Source organism: Oncorhynchus tshawytscha, linkage group LG04, assembly GCF_018296145.1.
Source record: "Oncorhynchus tshawytscha isolate Ot180627B linkage group LG04, Otsh_v2.0, whole genome shotgun sequence".
In the NCBI taxonomy this organism is placed as follows: domain Eukaryota; kingdom Metazoa; phylum Chordata; class Actinopteri; order Salmoniformes; family Salmonidae; genus Oncorhynchus; species Oncorhynchus tshawytscha.
In genome coordinates this window covers 59,175,988-59,194,176 of record NC_056432.1, presented here as the reverse complement: position 1 = coordinate 59,194,176, position 18,189 = coordinate 59,175,988, and the positions used below count along the sequence as shown (strand labels likewise).

Here is an 18,189-nt window from a genome sequence, read left to right as displayed (position 1 = left end):
AAACACACTGGAATGCCAATGTTTTATTCATACAAATTAAATAACTAAAATATAGTCGTTGCATAAGTATTCAGCTCCCTGAGTCAATACATTAGAAACACCTTCTGTTAGAAACACCTTTGGCATCGATTACAGCTGTGAGAGTCTTCTTGGGTAAGTCTATAAGAGCTTTGCACATCTGGATTGTGCAATACTTGCCCATTATTATTTTCAAGCTATGTCAAAATGTCGGGGATCATGACAGCAACTTTCAAGTCTTGCCATAGAATTTATAGCAGATTTAAAGCCACTCAGGAACATTCACTGTCTTCTTGGTAAGTAACTCTAGTGTAGATTTGGTTGTAGGTTATTGTCCTGCTGAAAGGTGAATTCATCTCCCAGTATCTGGTGTAAAGCAGACTGATGAAGGTTTTCCTCTAGGATTTTGCCTGTACTTCTCTATCCGTTTGTTTTTATCCTGAAAAACTCCCCAGTCTTTGCCAATGTCAAGCATACCCATACCATGATGCAGCCACCACCATGCTTGAAAAGAATGAGGCAGTTACTCACTGATGTGTTGAAATGGCCCCAAAGGCTTTGCATTTAGGCCAAAAAGTGTATTCCTTTGCTGTTTTTGTTTTTCCATTATTACTTTCAATGCATATTTTGGAATATTTTTATTCTGTATATTTGTATTCTTCTTTTCACTGTCATTTAGGTCATTATTGTGGAGTCACTACAATGTTGTTGATCCTTCCTCAGTATTCCCATCACAGCCATTGAACTCTGTAGCTGTTTTAAAATCACCAATGGCCTCATGGTGACATCCCTGTCCTGCAGCTCAGTTTAGAAGGATGACTATCTTTGATGTGTCTGGGTGGTTTAATACATCATCCACAGCATAATCATTAACTTGACCATCCTTAAAGAGACATTCAATGTCTAATTTGTTATTGTTACCTATCTACCAATCACTGCCCTTCTTTATGTGGCTGTCGAAAAAGCTCCCTGGTCTTTGTACAGTAGATCAATCTGTTCTTGAAATTCAATACTTGACTGAGGGACCTTACAGATGTTGTATGTAGGTGGGACAGAGGAAGGGTTAGTCATTCAAAATTCATGTCAACTCCCATTATTCCATTCAAATTATTATGGTATTTATTAAGCCAAATACTTTTACTACTGAACAAATTTAGGCTTGCCTCAACAAATGGGCTAAATACTTATGCAACAACTATATTTTAGCTATGGATGTTTTATTTATCTTTTTTTCATATATCATTTTTCATCCACTTTGACATTACAGATTATTTTGTGTAGATTGTTGACAAATAAATGACAATTAAATACATTTGAATCCTACTTTGTAACACAATAAAATGTGAAGAAATCTAAGGGGCCTGAATACTTTTGCAAGAGCTTTAATCAAGAGCTTGATATTCAGATACAACACCAATGCAATTTAATTTGTGTCTGCTGACGGAAATACAGACTAATTGAATTCTGTTTAAAGGCCGTTGTACTTCAACATTCAACAAACATTTTCCAGACAAATCACTTATCTATCTTCCTTCACCTCTCTTCTCTAGAATACGTGTGCTTTTCATGATTTCTGTGATGTTTTGGGTCTTTGACATGAGTTTATTGTGAGGTAGCTGTCACTAGTTTTATCCAATGCACATAAATACTATCTAATCTCTAATCTACAGTAGATTCTCATCACTACCACCAACTGATCAAAATAAATTCTCTAGACTAATTTATCAAAGCACCTTCGCTATCTCGATGGCCGGGAACTCGTCGACCTCTATGCTATCAAATCATCCCAGGAGCTGATATGATACAGCAGAGTAGCAGGACAAGTGGAGATGGGAGTGAAATCCCCAGAAGTTGAGAAACTGTATGGGCGGGTTACTGGTAGGCGAATCCCTGGATCAGGCCCAGGGATTGTTCCAAAGGGAAACAACGAGGTACAGCTCTATGGAATTGTAGAAAGCTAACTCACTCGCTCGGAGCATTGGAAGCTCTCTAGGTTCCACTCATCTTTGCCAGGGAGCTGAGAGGGACTGGAGGCTCCTGTCAGCCCACCCCAGGAGCTAGAGTTTGGCCAGACCCAATTCACACTGGGTCAGAAATAGCCCCACTGCCTCTATTCTTGACCCATCTGCTGCTGTATGGGTATCAGGGCCATGACTTTCTTGCTCTGGCTACAGGGTATTTATAGGGTGAGAGGAGTCTTTTGTGGTGTCACAGTGGCTATAGTTAGGAGCTGCTGCGGCGTCAGCTGACGCACACGTCATGGAGAACGGCGACAGAGGTCAAGATCACGTCTGGAGCCGAGCCTTGTGTTTGTCTACCATCCTCATCCTCTGGGTCTGTCCAGTAAGGCTGGTCAACGTTTCTACCAAACCTCTGATATGGTTACATTCATAATGATCTCCACAATGTCAGTAGTGCTGGAAGTTGTCCATGATTGACTGGGTCCATGGTGTCCTGCTGCTAAATAATTATGTTGGTATACATTGAATACGTCAGAAAGGTGAAGGATGGGCCGAGACGGCTCCAGCCAGGATATGCTGAGAAATGCGTCTGCCATGTCAGTCTCCACTACAATCCCCCAGCAACACCCCAGGGAGCTGTGACGGTGGTGCCAGAGCCCTGCCACACGGGACCTGGCCTCCTGAAAACACTAGCCTGGCTCGATAAGCTCTGCTCTGCGTGGGCTTCCTGCTAAGTTATGGGTTTTGTGGCCCAAGATACCATTTCTCCCCCAACTTAGAAACTTCCAGGTGTCTTTTTAGTCCCACAACTATGTCACCTACTGTGTATGTTAACATTTCATTCATTTAGCACAGGGTTTCCCCCTGGGTGCACGTTTTGGGTTTTGCCCTAGCATTACACAGCTGATTTAAATAACCAACTCATCATCAAGCTTTGATTATTTGAATCAGCTGTGTAGTGCTGGGGGGGAAACCAAAATGTGCACGAAGGGGGGGCCCCAGGACCGAGTTTGGCAAACCCTGATGGCAGACACTCTTATACAGAGCAATTCATTATATGTGCAATCAATGTATATTTGAACATTTAGCATATTGATATTTTTATTTGTTCACCCTTTATGGATTAAAAAAAATGTATTATTATTAAATGAGTGGTGGTTATAACAAGAAAAAAACATGGTTGGCTATTTCTGCCATGGCCGTATATATGTGTACAGTGTACAAGTAAACAGTTGACAAACATTTAATTGCCGGCCAGTGCCAACACAGCGTCCAATCCCCATTCATCCTTCTACTCTACCAATCATCTAACAGACAGCCAAGTTGCTCCACAACCTGCGCATGTTTGGAGTGCCTTGGGACATGCTTGACATGTTTGGGATTCTGCTGGAGAAAAGCAGTGTTTCTCCCGACTGGCAGCGACAGGCCATGTGTTTGGGGAGCTCTCTCCACTCAGCTGCTCCACCTGTACTGAGCAACTGGAAAGAGTTGACCCAGCCCCCCCTCCCGCAAGGCCTGGCATGGTGCCACCACAGCATGCAGCTGGCCTCCCTCCACCTGCCAATGAACAGATATATTTAATACGAATTTTCCATGCACCTTTACAAATGGGAAACATCACAGTTTTATTTAGACTCTTAAAATATCCTCCTTCACCAGCTGCCCTCCAAAAATACTTTCATTAGCAGAGGGATTTAAATGCTCCCGTCTCAGAGACCCCTGAGAGATCCTGCCTGGGGATAGGGGTGTCACAAGAACACTGCCAGAATGTCACCCACACTATCTGTTTTCCGTTTATCCTAATCGCTTTATTTTCCAGTTTCCTGTGCCCCCATGATGATTTTTACAGTTCGCCAGTGATCTCACAATGCCAAGAAATGGTCGTAAAGTAGGAACGTGCCGAGTCAATGATAGCAAAGTGATAACATGTAGTCTTAGTACTCTACAGCAGACACTCAGCATTTGTTTTGATTTTAGAAAAGTGGCTTTCTTCAATATTTCCTGACTTAGACTGGGGCTTGTGTTTTCATCTCAGTGGTTCGTGTCTCACATGATTATGCATGTTTTCATATTTAGGCATAATATAAGGCAATTGTACAAAAATAGGTATTTATTGTCTTTAAACAAAGTTCATACAAAATTGTATACTCCAGCTATACATTTCCTCAAAAGTCACAGGTAATCATCAATAACACAATCAAAAACTTCAAGGCTTTAAATTTCAAGTATTTTTGGCAGCATGCGATAACAACTTTTCTCTATTTGTCTTGATGTCATACAATTACTTCATATGTCAAATATATGACGTAAGAACGTCTTTGGACACAGTCCATTGTGCTTATTTCATGAGCTTGAAATGTCAGAGAACAAAAACATACAGTAGTCAGAGCTCCGTGTCACTAATAGTAGTCTATCTCCAGTGCTTTGTGAGGGAAGTCTGATGTTAGTAGAACCAGACATAGTCTAGGCAAGTAGGCAATAGGCACAGAGTGGGCAGCACTGGCAGTAAACGGAATCAGGACAGTGGGGAGCAGCCAGCTTCTTCATGCTTGGAGAGCAGAGATATCCTGGAGAAGGTTTTGGAGCAACTCTTGCACTGGTATTTCTTGATGTCAGAGTGTGTCTGCAGGTGTGCTCGGAGGTTGGAGCGGTCAGCAAACGCCCGGCTGCAGTGTGGGCAGGAGAAGGGCTTCTCACCTGAAAAAAAGAAATTGATAACCTCAGAGCCCTAGTGGGTAACTGAATACGGGATGGTGTGAAGTCAAGCTCAATTCATGAAGCAGGTGAATAAAGGTAAAAAGTGTTGCCAGCTGTACATTACTCTGTCCGTACCTGTATGTGTGCGAATGTGTCCCTGGAGCAGCCAAGGCCTGGAGAAGGCCTTCCCACAGAGCTTGCAGACGCAGGGCAGTGTGTGTGTTCGGATGTGCATCTTCAGAGCTCCCAGACTCACGTACTCCTTGTCACAGTACCTGCAGCAGAAGTACTTGTGACACTGCCACTCACAGTGCAACTGCCTGTGCTTGGCAAGCCCAGAGAAGGTGAAGTAGGCTTTGTGGCAGTCAAAGCATTCAAAGTGCTCCTGACTAACACTAGAGTGAACAAGGCCCAGGAGGGGATTAGGCATGCTGCACCTCTCCTCCGGGTGTCTGAAGTCCTGTGAGAGCAGGAAGGTCTGGGGTTCCATGGTTCCCAGGGACTTAAATCCGGACTGTGAGTCTCTTAGCGGATTGTTGCGAGACACTGACAGGGGGTAGGTGATTTCCTGTGTTGAGCTATGCAGGGACAAGCTGGTGTCCCTTGAAGGCAGCCTGTCTACCTTGGGAGAGTGCATGGAGGCTGGTGTGGGGATGAGACTTGGCCCTGGCAGCCAACCCTCCAGGGGCTGAGGAGTGCTGGGGATGTAAAAGGGGACCTCAAGATAGACCAGGCTGGTGTGGAGAGCTGTAATGACACAAACAACATTTTATGTTAAAACTTTTTTTTACAAGTACACTCAAATGTTTTAATCATACTCTATGAGAATAATTTGGTATCATTTAGTAATACGTTAAAACATATAGTTAAACATTTGACATTAATTTACAATATTAGGAGCAGTCTCAAAGTACTGAGGGACTGTATTTGTGCATGTCGATTTGCATAACTTCCAAAGTTCCAATGCATTCCCATAGCATAGCCAACTGGCACTATTTTATTTTCCTTACAAAAAACGAATCTGATTTCAGTCACATACATTTTCTTTTCCACTTCTATAATGGTAATCTTGACAGTTCAATACAGGAGGGTGGGAGGCTAGCTCGCTTTAAGGGGTGAATTGGAACAAAAACACAGACCTAAGGCACATTTCGGGTAAAAGGAGCCTCGAAGGGCACTACATTAGCCTCTTGAACGCGCTTAATAGGACCCTTCAGATCCCAGGAGGAGGGACTATTAATCTCTTCTTTTGTGTGACAGATTTTGCACCTGCTAAACTCCAAAACCGCATTTGTTGTATTCTATTCCAAGGTATCAGTTCAATCCATCATTATTTACTTTCCTATAACGAACATAATTTTAGACTATGCTGAAATCATATTGTTTGAGTTATAGGCCTAGTGTGTTCAACTACTCAAAGCAAAAATACAATTCCTTTTTAAAATTAGCTATGAATGGAATAAAGATGACGATAAATTCATATTTTTTTCTCTGAAATAATGCAAGAAATAGCCAACAGACAAAATAGCAAAGGTATTCACATGTTTTTTTTATTTTTATAGAACTAGATGAGAAGTTCTATATATAACACAACGATAGAAACGTATAATTTCAGTCGATTTAAAAAAACGTAACTGTACCGTCTGATTTTGAATCCAGAATTCCATAGTTTGGCTTCTTATTAGTGAGATGTTTCTTCACCAGAAAAGACCGTGGCATCTTTATCATATAGCTCTGTTATTGATGAGTCTGCAGCGCCGCAATAATGTAACAAGTGAGTGCTCGTTGAGTAGGATGACCTGTTGAATAAATAGCTGTTACTTGGAGGCTGTCTTTTGCCTTGCATTCTTCCGTGGAGTGGAGAGTCAGGTGCAGCGGTCGCTGAGAATTAGCATACACACCCTGTCGGACCAATTAGAATGAAAGGACAAGTGCATGGGGGCGGCACCTTTGCGTCGATCAGCATACCCCAACAAAACAGGTGCATCGCAACACAGTAGTCTGCAAGCCTGCCCTGCCTGGTTGGCTTTATAATTAGTCAAAATATTGCCTAACCGTTGTTTTTTTCTATACTCGTTTCTCTTTATTTTACAAACCTTTATCACATGGTATAGCAAAAATTGCCAAATAAATGTTTTTTTTTGGTTGAACTAGATAAAACAAAAAAACTTTCTACACCTTCATAAAACGTGCTCAAAGTCCAGACCTATGATTAGGCCAAATGACGGTGTTAATTTGAATGCACATTTATTTGTATCCTATGCTTACTTGAAAAGAGAGACTTGAAGTGTTACGTGAGAGGTTCCTTGTCTATTATTCTCAGTTTCTTTCCATGTCTCATTTGAAAGCAAAGCGTATTCCTGGACCAGTCATGTTCTATTCCATGAAGTGCATCCTATTGAGGCAACCAAAGGAGGTCCGTGGGGTAGACAACTAAAAGCAACCATAACTTTTTATTTATGATGTGGGCAGGAATTCACTTGCTTGAACAGATGACTGGAAAATAATACAAATACAATGACCTTAAACACCTACTCCTGAAGGCTAAGACAAAACAAATGTTTAAAATTGCACATTGTGCCTTAAAAATCACATGCATGAGGTCTAAATGTCTAAGGTAGCCTATAAATGGTTCGAGCCCTGCGGATTGGCTGATACCCATGGTATACAGACTGATATGACACAGCTATGACAAAATATACATTTTTATTGCTCCAATTACATTTGTAACCAGTAAGACACCTCAGGGTTTTGTGGTATATGGCCAATAAACCACGGCTAAAGGCTCTGTCCAGGCACCTCGTGTTGCATCGTGGATAAGAACAGCCCTTAGCCGAGATATGTTGACCATATACATCACACCCCCTCCGGCCTTATTACTTAACTATAACTTGTACAATCTGTTCTGCGGGACAAGGAAATGCCATCATTCATTGACCAAGAACTGTTTTATTCAATCATCGCCATCTAGTGTCTCAGCTGTGAATTTGAATAATTTAATTCAAAATAAGACAAATTACAATGTATTTAATACAAATATTAACATCCATCATTGTACCAAAGGGATATCTTTAATTTAAAAAAGCAGAACGGAGCTTCTTCAGGAAAAAAAAATATACTTAGTGATTAATATGATTAAAATGAAAAGGAATAAAGTAATCCAAACTTAAGTTTATTATCAAGCTCAATAAATGCTAACAAAAATCGTAAGGCTCATTTGGCTTCCAGTAACTTCAATTTCATGCCAAAGGATCGTTATATATATCCCCATCCATTTTTTTAAAAGAACTTCGATACGACGCCAACATAGAAGCAAAAAACAGCAAACAAAGCATATTAAATTCAAGTACAATCTGGGGTTGTTAAGAGTCCATTAGAAAGAACTGCTGAACTGTGTAAAATCCATGTCAACATCCTGCTAGTGCAGAGCCAAGAGTGTGCCACCCTCCCCATGCTGAAGACGAGCATTGAACACATTTTTCTAAAATGGTCCCATGTCTGCACAAATCAAATTGCCAAACTGTAGATGTGCCCGAAACGCATAAAAAAGGGGAAATAAAGAAATGACCTCAGTCTACAGACCCAAGTGTGGAGAACCGGACAGTTTCCAAGCAAAAAGGTTTAGTGGCTGACTGACTTCTCAATCCTCTCCTCCTCCGTACATGTCAGACAGCTTCTTGAAGCGCGGGCCCCACTCTTGAAGGAGGTCGTAGTCCTGGTCGCCTCCTGAGTTGGAGGAGTTGAGGGAACTGAGGGAGCCGGCCTCAGAGCCACCTCCTTCATAGTCAAACACCAGGAGGGAGTCGTAGGGAGGGGCAGTGGGGTCGTTGTCAGCTGCCTTCAGGTTCTGGTCAACAGAAAGATTACATTTTACCACCTTGGTGAACATACAGCACAAATTCTAAACATGCATTCTGACATTAGCCATGTCAAATCCAGTTATTTCCATGACAAATCATCTCCAGAAGACCTAGATATGACCTTAACTGTGCATTCTACTCATAGTATAAATCAGTTCAAGACTTGACTCACATCATCAATGAAGTTGCCAATGTCGGCTGGGTTGGCGGGTCGTGGACGATACTCTGGCCGGGCCATGGTTGGAGCGATGTCATTACGGAAAACATCAGGACGGTTATCCAGACCTCTGTGCAGGACACTCAAGTCAAAATCCTGAAGGTGGAAAGATGTACAGACATGTTTTATATTACAAGACCAGAAGACACAGAAACATAAAACATTGAGTGACAGATGTACATGTTATTGCAAACCATTGCATCACAATAAAAAATAAAAAAATGGACCCTTGGAAAAGCCTAGTCCAGGGTTCGTCAACCAGGTTTGGTCCCGGGCCAAATTTTCTGAGCCAACAGTCAGTGGGCCAGAACATAGTAGATATATAATATTAGCACAATTGGCCTACACAACAAATTTAACACATGATTAGTACATAATAAACTCAGTGACAATAATTTTATCTGATTAAGCTCAATTTGTCTATTCAATTAGTCAATTTGTACGTTGATTGGTGGGGGAAAAAAAAACAAGTCTACGTAGCCTACACTACTTATTTTAACATTACCATTTGTTCAGAACAATTTACTTGATAGCAAGATAAAAGGTCCCTCTCAGTCTCCAGAAGGTAGCTAATGAAAATCGATGTTGATAAGAATGTACAGAGATGCGTTCATCGCTCCATCTTTTCCCAATGCCTTATTTGCAATGAAAATATCGCTGTTTGCAAATAATTAAATCTGACGTAATTATGAATCTAAGCATAAAACTCAGTGCCCTTCCGCCCCATAGAGGCCAGACACAGAAACATTTAATTATTAACTGTAAGCTGCACACAGCTTTTTGCAGACATATTCTGTAACTTAAAACAGGTTCAATCTGTGGGAAGTGGAAAACAGTCGTGGACATGGAGAAATTTGAGTTCTTTACTAGGAAGCTTGAGTTGTTCGATTTGGACTTATCATCTGGAAGGCTACTGCACTTCAGCACACTGAAGACACGACAAGCAGAGGGACCAGGCCGCAGCATTGTCAGAGGTGATGGAAGGTTTCACCAAGCAGCTGAGAGAACTTATCCACCAGATTTGAAGACCACAGCAAGCCAAAGGATATCATTGCGTTTGTACATAATCCTCAGTCCACCCAGGTGGAGAATTCTCCTCCCTTGCAAAAAAAAAAAAATTGATACCCTCGCTGGATGAGGCAAAAAAAAAAAAAAAAAAAACGATTGAATTCCAGACATCGAGCCATATAAGGGATGCGCTCAGGAGTGCCGAGTCCCTGTGTGCATTTTGGGTGGCATGCTCAGGAATACAGCACAATAAAGAAACATACATTTTTTTGTGCTAACAATGTTTGGATCGACTTAATGAGAGTCCTCATTTTCCTCATGACAGGAACCGGCTTATCACAAAGTCAATCGAGGACTGTCTGCACATCAACATCGCATTAATCCATCAAACCAGACAATCCACAAGATTGTGTCCGAGGGGAAATACAACTTCTCATTGAATAAGTAACTTAGTGGCCTATATGACTGCATTTAATAAATGCTAATATTGTGAGAGCTTATCCAGGGACATATACGTGTCACGCTGACAGTATGTTCTGTTGAAAAACTATTTGAGACAGTTGGGGAACCCTGGCCTAGTAGGCTTGTTCTGAGCTAGTCTAGTGAGCGCTCCCCTCACCTGGTCATCCTCGCCACCTCCCTCCTCGTCATAGTAGTAGATGTTGTCCCTGACATCGTCCTCTTGCAGCAGAGGCTCCTTCTTCTCACCACCTCTCTTCCGCAGGAACATGAGCAGCAGAAGTGACAACACTGGGGCACAACATAAACACAGGGCCTTAACACACTAGTACATCACTGTGTATTAACAATTACATATGTACGCGTCGAGGACCGCACTGACTAAACACTTTAGTGCCGGGTTAAACAAATGAACAACTTACATAGGAGTAGTAAGACTGCTCCTAGAATTCCCAGAATGCTAGAGATGCCGAAGCCTGCTACAGCTTTATCGGTACACTGGACATCTGCTCCTTTGCAGTCACACACGGAGGCCTGGATGGTGCTGTCATGGTGCAGGCCCTGGTTGTCAGACACTCTCAGGACAACCATGTAATCTCCACTGTCCAACACAGTCTTCAGTGTCAGGATAATGCCAGTCTCTGAAATGGAAAACGGGTAACATTTAACAACGCAATTGTTTTAAAGGGGGGAAAGTACTGTAGTTCTGGGAAAAATCAATACATACTTGTGTCGTTCATTCTGGCAGTCCAGTTAGAATGGGACGGCCCCTGAAGCTGTACGGTGTATGGAGCAGCAAAGCCCGCGCTGTCTTTATCAGTGACTGACAGCAGCTGTGGGGAGGACTCCTTGTTGCAGACCCTGATCACACTCTCATCAATGGTTGGAGCATTATCATTCACATCCTCCAGCTCTATGATAAGGGTGCCAGTGCCAGTTGCCGGGATTTCATCTGCATATCCAAATTAGAGCACGGTCAATCAGGGTCAAGTTTAGGGTGTGGTCATTTACTAAATTTTAAATATTAACATTAGAAAAAGGGAACATTTAAATACCGTTGTCGATACCCAGAACAATAACAGAGTATTTGTTGTCTTGGACAAAAGTGGATTCTCTGTCCATGAGGCTCTTGACTTTGATCAGCCCAGTGTCTTTGTTGATACTTAGCCATCCAGCAGGATCATTTCGTATCTTGTATCTGTGTAGTAAATGTAAAAAAAATGTTTTAAACATTGCTTACAACCTGTACAGTCGTCATTTGAAAAATGTTTTCCTCTTCAAATCTTACAAAACATAATAAATTGTAAATGATGTTCTAATCTTACGTGACTTTCTGATTCCTTGCAGTGTCTGGGTCTGTGGCGGTGTACAGAACCAGGTCACTGTCAACAGGGAGGTCCTCAGGTTTCCTGATAATCTTCTCCACTGGGGTGAAGACTGGAGCTTCATTCACATCCTCCACATTCACTACAACAGTAGCAGTGGAGGTGGGCAGGCTGATTGCGAATGGGACTTCATTCTGCACAGTGACCAGCAGAGTGTACTTGCTGTTCTTCTCAAAGTCAAGCGGCTGTGTTGAAAGAACAAAAGCCCATCAGCATAGGAATCCTGCAGACATTATAGAATCAGGATAATGGCGTTTATATCTACAATCATACTCTCCCCTACACATTTGGACAACGTAGCCAAAACTTTTAATTTGGCTCCTTAATCCAGGATTTTATATCATTCGTTTCATATGAAGCAACGGTACAAAATGTAACTTTTCATTGAGGGTATTTTCAAAAATATCCTTTTGACCATTTATAAATAAAAGCACTTCATGCATCTTGCCCCCCTCTTAGTCATAGGTGTTTCTACAAATTCAGAGTATTAAAGTAGTCCAAGTTGGGCATTTGCTTCCATATTCCTCACACGCCATGACCAAGTCAAGCTTGCAACTACAAACTCGGATGCATTTTCAGTTTGTTGTGCCCAATAGAAATGAATGGTAAATAAGAATATGTTTCTGAACAACTTTACATTATGTGGATGCTACCATGATTACGGATAATCCTGAATGAATCGTGAATAATGATTAGTGAGAAAGTTGGAGGCAAAAAGTTCATACCCCCAAAACATGACAACCTCTCACCATTACCAATAAACATTTTTTGGGGGTATGCAATTCATCCCTTGAACTCACTCATCGTGATTCAAGTCATCCATGATTATCCATAATAAAATGGTAGCATACACACAAATGTAGAAGGGTTTAGAAACATTCTTATTTACAATAAAAAAGACATGGCAAATAATGTATTTTCTATAGACCCATTTCTGTGTTTGCTGCATGAGGGCAATATGCAAAGACAGTTGGTGGCCTTATAGAACTCAGCAAAAAAAATGCCTATATTTACATGCTGCTTATGAGTGCATTTCACACTTCTTATAGATAATAAATTGGATTTTAAGACTGATATGAATGCCCTGTTTAATATAATGTTTGTGTCATTGCAAATCAACTGCATTATACTTTACACGTCAACCAGTAAAATGGCTCTTTGGCTAGCTTTTGCTACAGCATATCATAGAGCGTAAGTATTCTAGCTAACAACTGCTGCATCCAAAATTGTTATTTTGCAAAGTTCACAACCAAATATAATCTTAGTGACTGTTTAAGGAAGAATCAAAACATTGTAAGTGTACGAGAACCCCAAAAAGTTTGTTTAGAAGTAATAAAAAAGGTGAAACTAGGCCATGTCGAACGGGCGCAGATGGCGATGGCTTTCTTACTGCTGCAAAAATCGTGAGCATCTGGGCGCAAAGTCAAATAAAAATGGGATATTGTGTACTGTCGGCTCATATGAAATACTGGATCTCTCATTTAAAAAAAACACTAGAGTATCTAACATCTTAAAATGTTTTAGTGTCACTGTCCAAATAAATACGAAGGGGAGTCAAAATGACTTCTTCCAGGATATCATTCCAGAAAAGCAGCTAAAAAGCTATATTGACCAGCTGCTTTTGCTGCACCTCCAGAGTAGCAGCTCAAATATATCTATAGGAGAGGATTTCAACATACCTTAGCGGTTGTAATGATGCCCTCCAGCTTGCTAGGGCCTGTGCTCACACTGAAAAGGCCTTGAGGGTCCCCGTCAACTATCTTGTAGGTGGTGGCCCAGGCAGAGGAGTGAGGCTCATCTCCATCAGTCACTGGCATTTTCACCACCAAGGCATCCACTTTATTCTCTGGGACTGACACAGTGTACTGCAAAGGAGAGACGCATGATTATAAAGCAACAAAGAAAGGGCAATTCCATTATGTGTTAAAACGATTGTAAGGCGGCAATTTTAAATTTTGCCTTCAGAAATGTGCTTACCGAAGGCGTCACAAACTGTGGCGCGTTGTCATTGCTGTCCGTTACTGTAATGATGGCTTTGCCAAAGCTGGTAAGGCCATTTCCCTCCATATCAGCAGCTTGGATTGCCAAAGTATATTTGGTAAATTTCTGACAAAAATTAAAATCAGAATCACAAGTATAATGCATGTAGAATATACACAATGAGTAAGTGATCGACAAGACTATTGATTTGAAAAGAGACCAACCTCTCTGTCCAACCCAGGTGCGTTAACCCGAATCCCTCCAGTCACAGGGTTGATGACAAACATGTTGGGGCTTGGTAGTGGAGGCTCCTGACTGAGAATGGTGTATCTGACATCAGAATTGGCAGAGCCCTCCTCATCAGCATCAGTGGCCGTTACCTGCATGACCTCATCACCTGAACAGAGTGAAGAAAACATCTGAATCGTCCCAGCATAATAAAACATTTTTTAAGGGGAATTAAGTATTGTAAATACTGAGTGTGTGTGAACAACATACCTGGTTTTGATGCTTCAGGAACTGTTCCCGTAAATGGATCTTGGGTAAATACAGGTTTGTTGTCATTCATATCGATGACTTTCACAATGATCTCCATGGGATCCTCAGCTATACCTGCACCCACTGCAACAGCATGGGCTAGGAGCTAGAGAGAAAAGTAACAAACATTACTTTAAAACTAAATATCATCCGTTTTCAATTAAGTCAAGGGAGGAAATTTAGGATACGCAAACCGTACAATGTATTGGTCTTTTCTCTCCCTGTCCAAAGGCTGGGTCACATAGAGTATTCCAGAGTTTTTGTCCACAGTGAAGAGTCCCACAGGAGGTAGGTCTGCCCCAGTGCCAGTGATGCTGTACTGGATCTTCACCTCTTTATCATTGCTGGACTTGATCTGGTTTACAAGGATAATAGAATTCACGTCAATGATTAGAGTAATGGAAAAACGATCCTTAACCTACAAGACACTTACCTGCACCATATTCTTGGGGAACGGGCCTCGGTCATTCTCTGGGAAGTTGATGGGAGGAATGACCCAGTCCCTCTTCCTTCTTTTCAGACCTCCTGAAGACTTGGGGAAGTTCAGAACAGGTAGAGACAGACTTTCTCCTGGCTGTGGAATTGAAACAAACCATGAAATATCAAGTCCATGGTTTTACAAGCACCAAAATACATAGAGCATTTTACAGAAACTGCCATCAAACTTCAATTGACCTGAAAAAAATCTGTTTCAATTACAGAATATTTCCAGCTATACATGTCATTGAAACCCTTCCAGAGATGCAGTTGCCCATCTATCCACTAGAGAACACCATATTCTCATTAATTTAACCAGTCATATACCTTGGGCTGGTTGGTCATCTCATGGTGATTGTGGTGGTGGTCATGTCTGGCCTCATGCAGCACTCTGACTGGAACCGTGATCTTCTTGCCCTTGGACTGGGTAGAGACATAGAACTCCTTATGTCCATTATGCAGAGTCAGCCCCCTCTTCAGTTTCAGCGTCCCGTCGCCATCTACTTTGAAGCGTGAATCCTCGGAGTGAAAGAGAAAGCTGGTACGGCTGGTGCAGTCATCAAAAACCACTGCAAGGTCAAAGAGAAAGGTGGTCAGAGGATATTTTAAAAGTAATATGCATGTGGGCTTAAAAAGTAACCATTGAAAGCACTTCAGTAACAGGAAAATATTTAAAGCACCATCCCAATCTCAAATTTATAACATCAGTGGGTTCTTGATGAACTGATAAGAGCCACCACAGACTCTCTCAGTAAATGTATAAATGGAATACTGGTCATAGTAACGAAGCGGCAAAATGGCCTTCTAAAACACCTAGGCCTAGTCGCCTCATGATCGCAGCTCTGATCTGCTGCAAAGACATTATGCAGGGCTTATTACATGCACAATGTAAAAACCCACAACATGTCAGACTTGCAAAGGAGTAAATTGACCCATATCCTCATGTAACTATTAACATGACATGTATAACTAGTACTGTGCAACTTAGAACAATATACAATGTACCAGGTGGAGATTAAGCTGTCATGGTATACAAGTATTCTACTAGAATCATCCTGTGTGGACAGAGAGCAGAGTTGACTTGCCCAGCCCTGGGTTGAGACTCAAGGACAGGCAGCAACATCTGGTTTCACATGACTACTATAAACATCCTGAGGCATAGACCTAGCTCTACAAAGAGGACTGAATGTATCATTATGCTCCTATTAGCTTACAAAAGAAGTTGATTGAGTATTATTTAGAAACCCCAAATCAACACACCTCTTTCCAGCCTAATGAACTGGCTAAATGTTATGCAGAAATTGTGCAATGACACACAAGACAAGAAGAAATGTGTGGTTGAGAAAGATATGGAAGTGTAGTTTTCAGAAGTAAAAACTGAACTAGATGTATGCCACAGTACCCACTTCTGCTTTCTGCTCATTCTATTGAGAGTTAGGTACTAGAGAATCAGGTAGGTAGAGGTACAGCGACTTCCACTCTTTAGGCAAGATGGTGGCCGTCAAAGAGTTTAACAAATTAAAGAAAGATGTAGGTGGTAAAGCTGAAGTCCAGAGGAATAAAAAGAAAAATCAGGCCACCTGTAACAAACATTTGTTTTTACAACTGGCTGTCTCATCGTTGTTGGTGGTAAATCAGGCCCAACACTTGTGTCATCTGCAAACTTGATGTGGTTGGCCACGCAGTCATGGGTGAACAGGAGGGGGATAAATAGAGATTACCGTGACTCAACGGTCAGGTAGTATTTGACTGCGGTTCTGCCTCATTACTGCCGGTGTGGCAGTAATACGGTAACCACAACAGCCCTAGGTATAGCCTACTGACCATAAACTGAAAATGGGTAATTGGATACACAATTAGTCTAGCTAGGCTATACTCCAATTAAACAAATTCTAGTAATTGCCTGTGGAGTGTATTATGCAAACTGGATGTTCTGTTCCATTATGCTACACTCCAAACTTTCTATCCATGACTCAAGGAGAGAACGTATAGGCTTAGGTGATGAATAGCTTAGTAACAGAGCATTTTCAGAATTAAAAGGCTGACATTACCTTTCGCTACAGAATCTCACTGTGCGTTTCCATCTCCTCCCCTGTCAACAGTTTAATGATATACGTTTTGTGAAAACATGTTACAAGCGTTGTTCCCGAACAGATTTCACTTGTTTCCCAAATTAAGCACTGGGTAGCTGCAGGAGCTGGGTTGGAGAGCCCATGGCATAGAGTTTGGGCAGAATATCACCTGTTGCACAGCAAAAGGCTGCATGCTCCTCAAACAGTGACTGTTGCAGAGTGAAACTATTGTTCTTATAAACCCAGACATTTTTATATGCAATCCCATGTGAAAGGAGAGTTGGTTGCCACTAAAAACAGGATCCCAGCTGCTACTATATTTATTTCTCAGCTGCTAGTATATTTATTTCTCAGCTGCTGATATTAAGCCGGAGTAGACTACCTGGCAGGAGTGAAAGACGAACTGCGGGAAAGTGGCCTCCAGTCGCTATTCATGTGCATACGGACGACATGTATTTTTACTCCTGACAAATTTGATAATGAACCATTCTAAATAAAAACAAATGACATATTAGTAAAGACAAGATTAAATTGAGAATAGTCTGAAGGGTGAAAATATGAGCGAGAGAAAAGCGCGTGTAGCCTGAAGCAAGCTTTTTTTGCGACTTTCAAATATTCAATAGCCTATAGTCGCATCAGGGGTCCATTTAGAGTTCAGAAATATGCATTTTAAACCACGACATCTGCATTTTATTTTGAAAGTCCTGTTTTTTGCTTCAATAGAGTGATCAGGGACGTGCAACTATGGTTAATCACACAAAACACATTAGTCACATTTGGCAGAGAACAGCTTCATTTTCAGATGTCTAAGTGCAACGCTATTTGGCTAGCAGCCATATAAGTAAATGAGCTTACAGTGAACTTTTTGGCAAAAACACCACATGGTCATCATATTTCGAATGCTACATTTCCTACTGTTTTGCTCGAAGTCAATCTTGCATTTTTTTCCAGAGAAAAATAGGCTACACTGAGAAAAGTACTGGAGTAGCTTAACAGTCAAATGCCCGTTTGTGAATTCTCAGAGGGGAGATGTGCAAATTAAGCACAATCTGCTGGCCTAGAAGGCCAGCATCCCAGAGTTGCCTCTACACAGTTGACATTTTGAGACTGGTGTTTTGTGGGTACTATTTAATAAAGCTGCCAGTTGAGGACTTGTGAGGCCTCTGTTTCATAAACTACACACTAATGTATTTGACCTCTTGCTCAGTTGTGCACCGGGACCTCCCACTCCTCTTTCTATTCTGGTTAGAGACAGTTTGCGCTGTTCTGTAAAGGGAGCAATACACAGCGTTGTACGAGATCTTCAGTTTCTTGGCAATTTCTTGCATGGAATAGTCTTCATTTCTAGAACAAGAATAGACTGATGAGTTTCAGAAGAAAGGTCTTTGTTTCTGGCCATTTTGAGCCTGTAATCAAACCCACAAATGTTGATTCTCCAGATACTCAACTAGTATAAAGAAGGCCAGTTTAATTGCTTCTTTAATCAGAACAGTTTCAGCTGTGCTAACATAATTGCAG

At 41.5% G+C, this 18,189-nt stretch overlaps 2 protein-coding genes across 4 annotated transcripts in view; both read right to left on the bottom strand.

Moving 5' to 3' along the window:
- Positions 1-4,067: 4,067 nt before the first annotated feature.
- Positions 4,068-7,405, bottom strand: LOC112249104 (zinc finger protein SNAI2). The gene is made up of 3 exons (XM_024418757.2): positions 6,317-7,405; positions 4,812-5,423; positions 4,068-4,676 (listed from the first exon to the last, which is right to left on the bottom strand). The coding sequence occupies exons 1-3, from the start codon at positions 6,402-6,404 to the stop codon at positions 4,495-4,497; spliced, it is 882 nt and encodes a 293-aa protein (XP_024274525.1). The 5' UTR covers positions 6,405-7,405; the 3' UTR covers positions 4,068-4,494.
- A 200-nt stretch (positions 7,406-7,605) lies between these two features.
- Positions 7,606-18,189, bottom strand: part of LOC112249103 (B-cadherin-like) — a 51,369-nt gene continuing 40,785 nt past the window's right edge. Inside the window, exons 3-16 of one of the 3 annotated variants that reach the window (XM_024418756.2) lie at positions 14,927-15,168; positions 14,556-14,696; positions 14,322-14,477; positions 14,084-14,228; positions 13,810-13,982; positions 13,583-13,711; positions 13,285-13,470; positions 11,546-11,790; positions 11,276-11,418; positions 10,948-11,172; positions 10,643-10,861; positions 10,381-10,511; positions 8,709-8,849; positions 7,606-8,523 (exon numbers count right to left, since the gene is read on the bottom strand). In XM_024418756.2, the coding sequence (XP_024274524.2) occupies positions 8,317-8,523; positions 8,709-8,849; positions 10,381-10,511; positions 10,643-10,861; positions 10,948-11,172; positions 11,276-11,418; positions 11,546-11,790; positions 13,285-13,470; positions 13,583-13,711; positions 13,810-13,982; positions 14,084-14,228; positions 14,322-14,477; positions 14,556-14,696; positions 14,927-15,168 (2,483 nt within the window). In that variant the 3' untranslated portion in view covers positions 7,606-8,316. The remainder of the gene's footprint in view (positions 8,524-8,708; positions 8,850-10,380; positions 10,512-10,642; positions 10,862-10,947; positions 11,173-11,275; positions 11,419-11,545; positions 11,791-13,284; positions 13,471-13,582; positions 13,712-13,809; positions 13,983-14,083; positions 14,229-14,321; positions 14,478-14,555; positions 14,697-14,926; positions 15,169-18,189) is intronic. The other 2 variants (XM_042320931.1, XM_042320930.1) reach the window with 2 other exon arrangements.

Coding starts and splice junctions, on each gene's coding strand:
- LOC112249104 (XM_024418757.2), bottom strand. CDS start 6,404: ATGATAAAGATGCCACGGTCTTTTCTGGTGAAGAAACATCTCACTAAT. Junction 5,424..6,316: donor TCTGGATTCAAAATCAGACG/GTACAGTTACGT, acceptor GTGTCATTACAG/CTCTCCACACCAGCCTGGTC. Junction 4,677..4,811: donor ACACATTCGCACACATACAG/GTACGGACAGAG, acceptor TCTTTTTTTCAG/GTGAGAAGCCCTTCTCCTGC.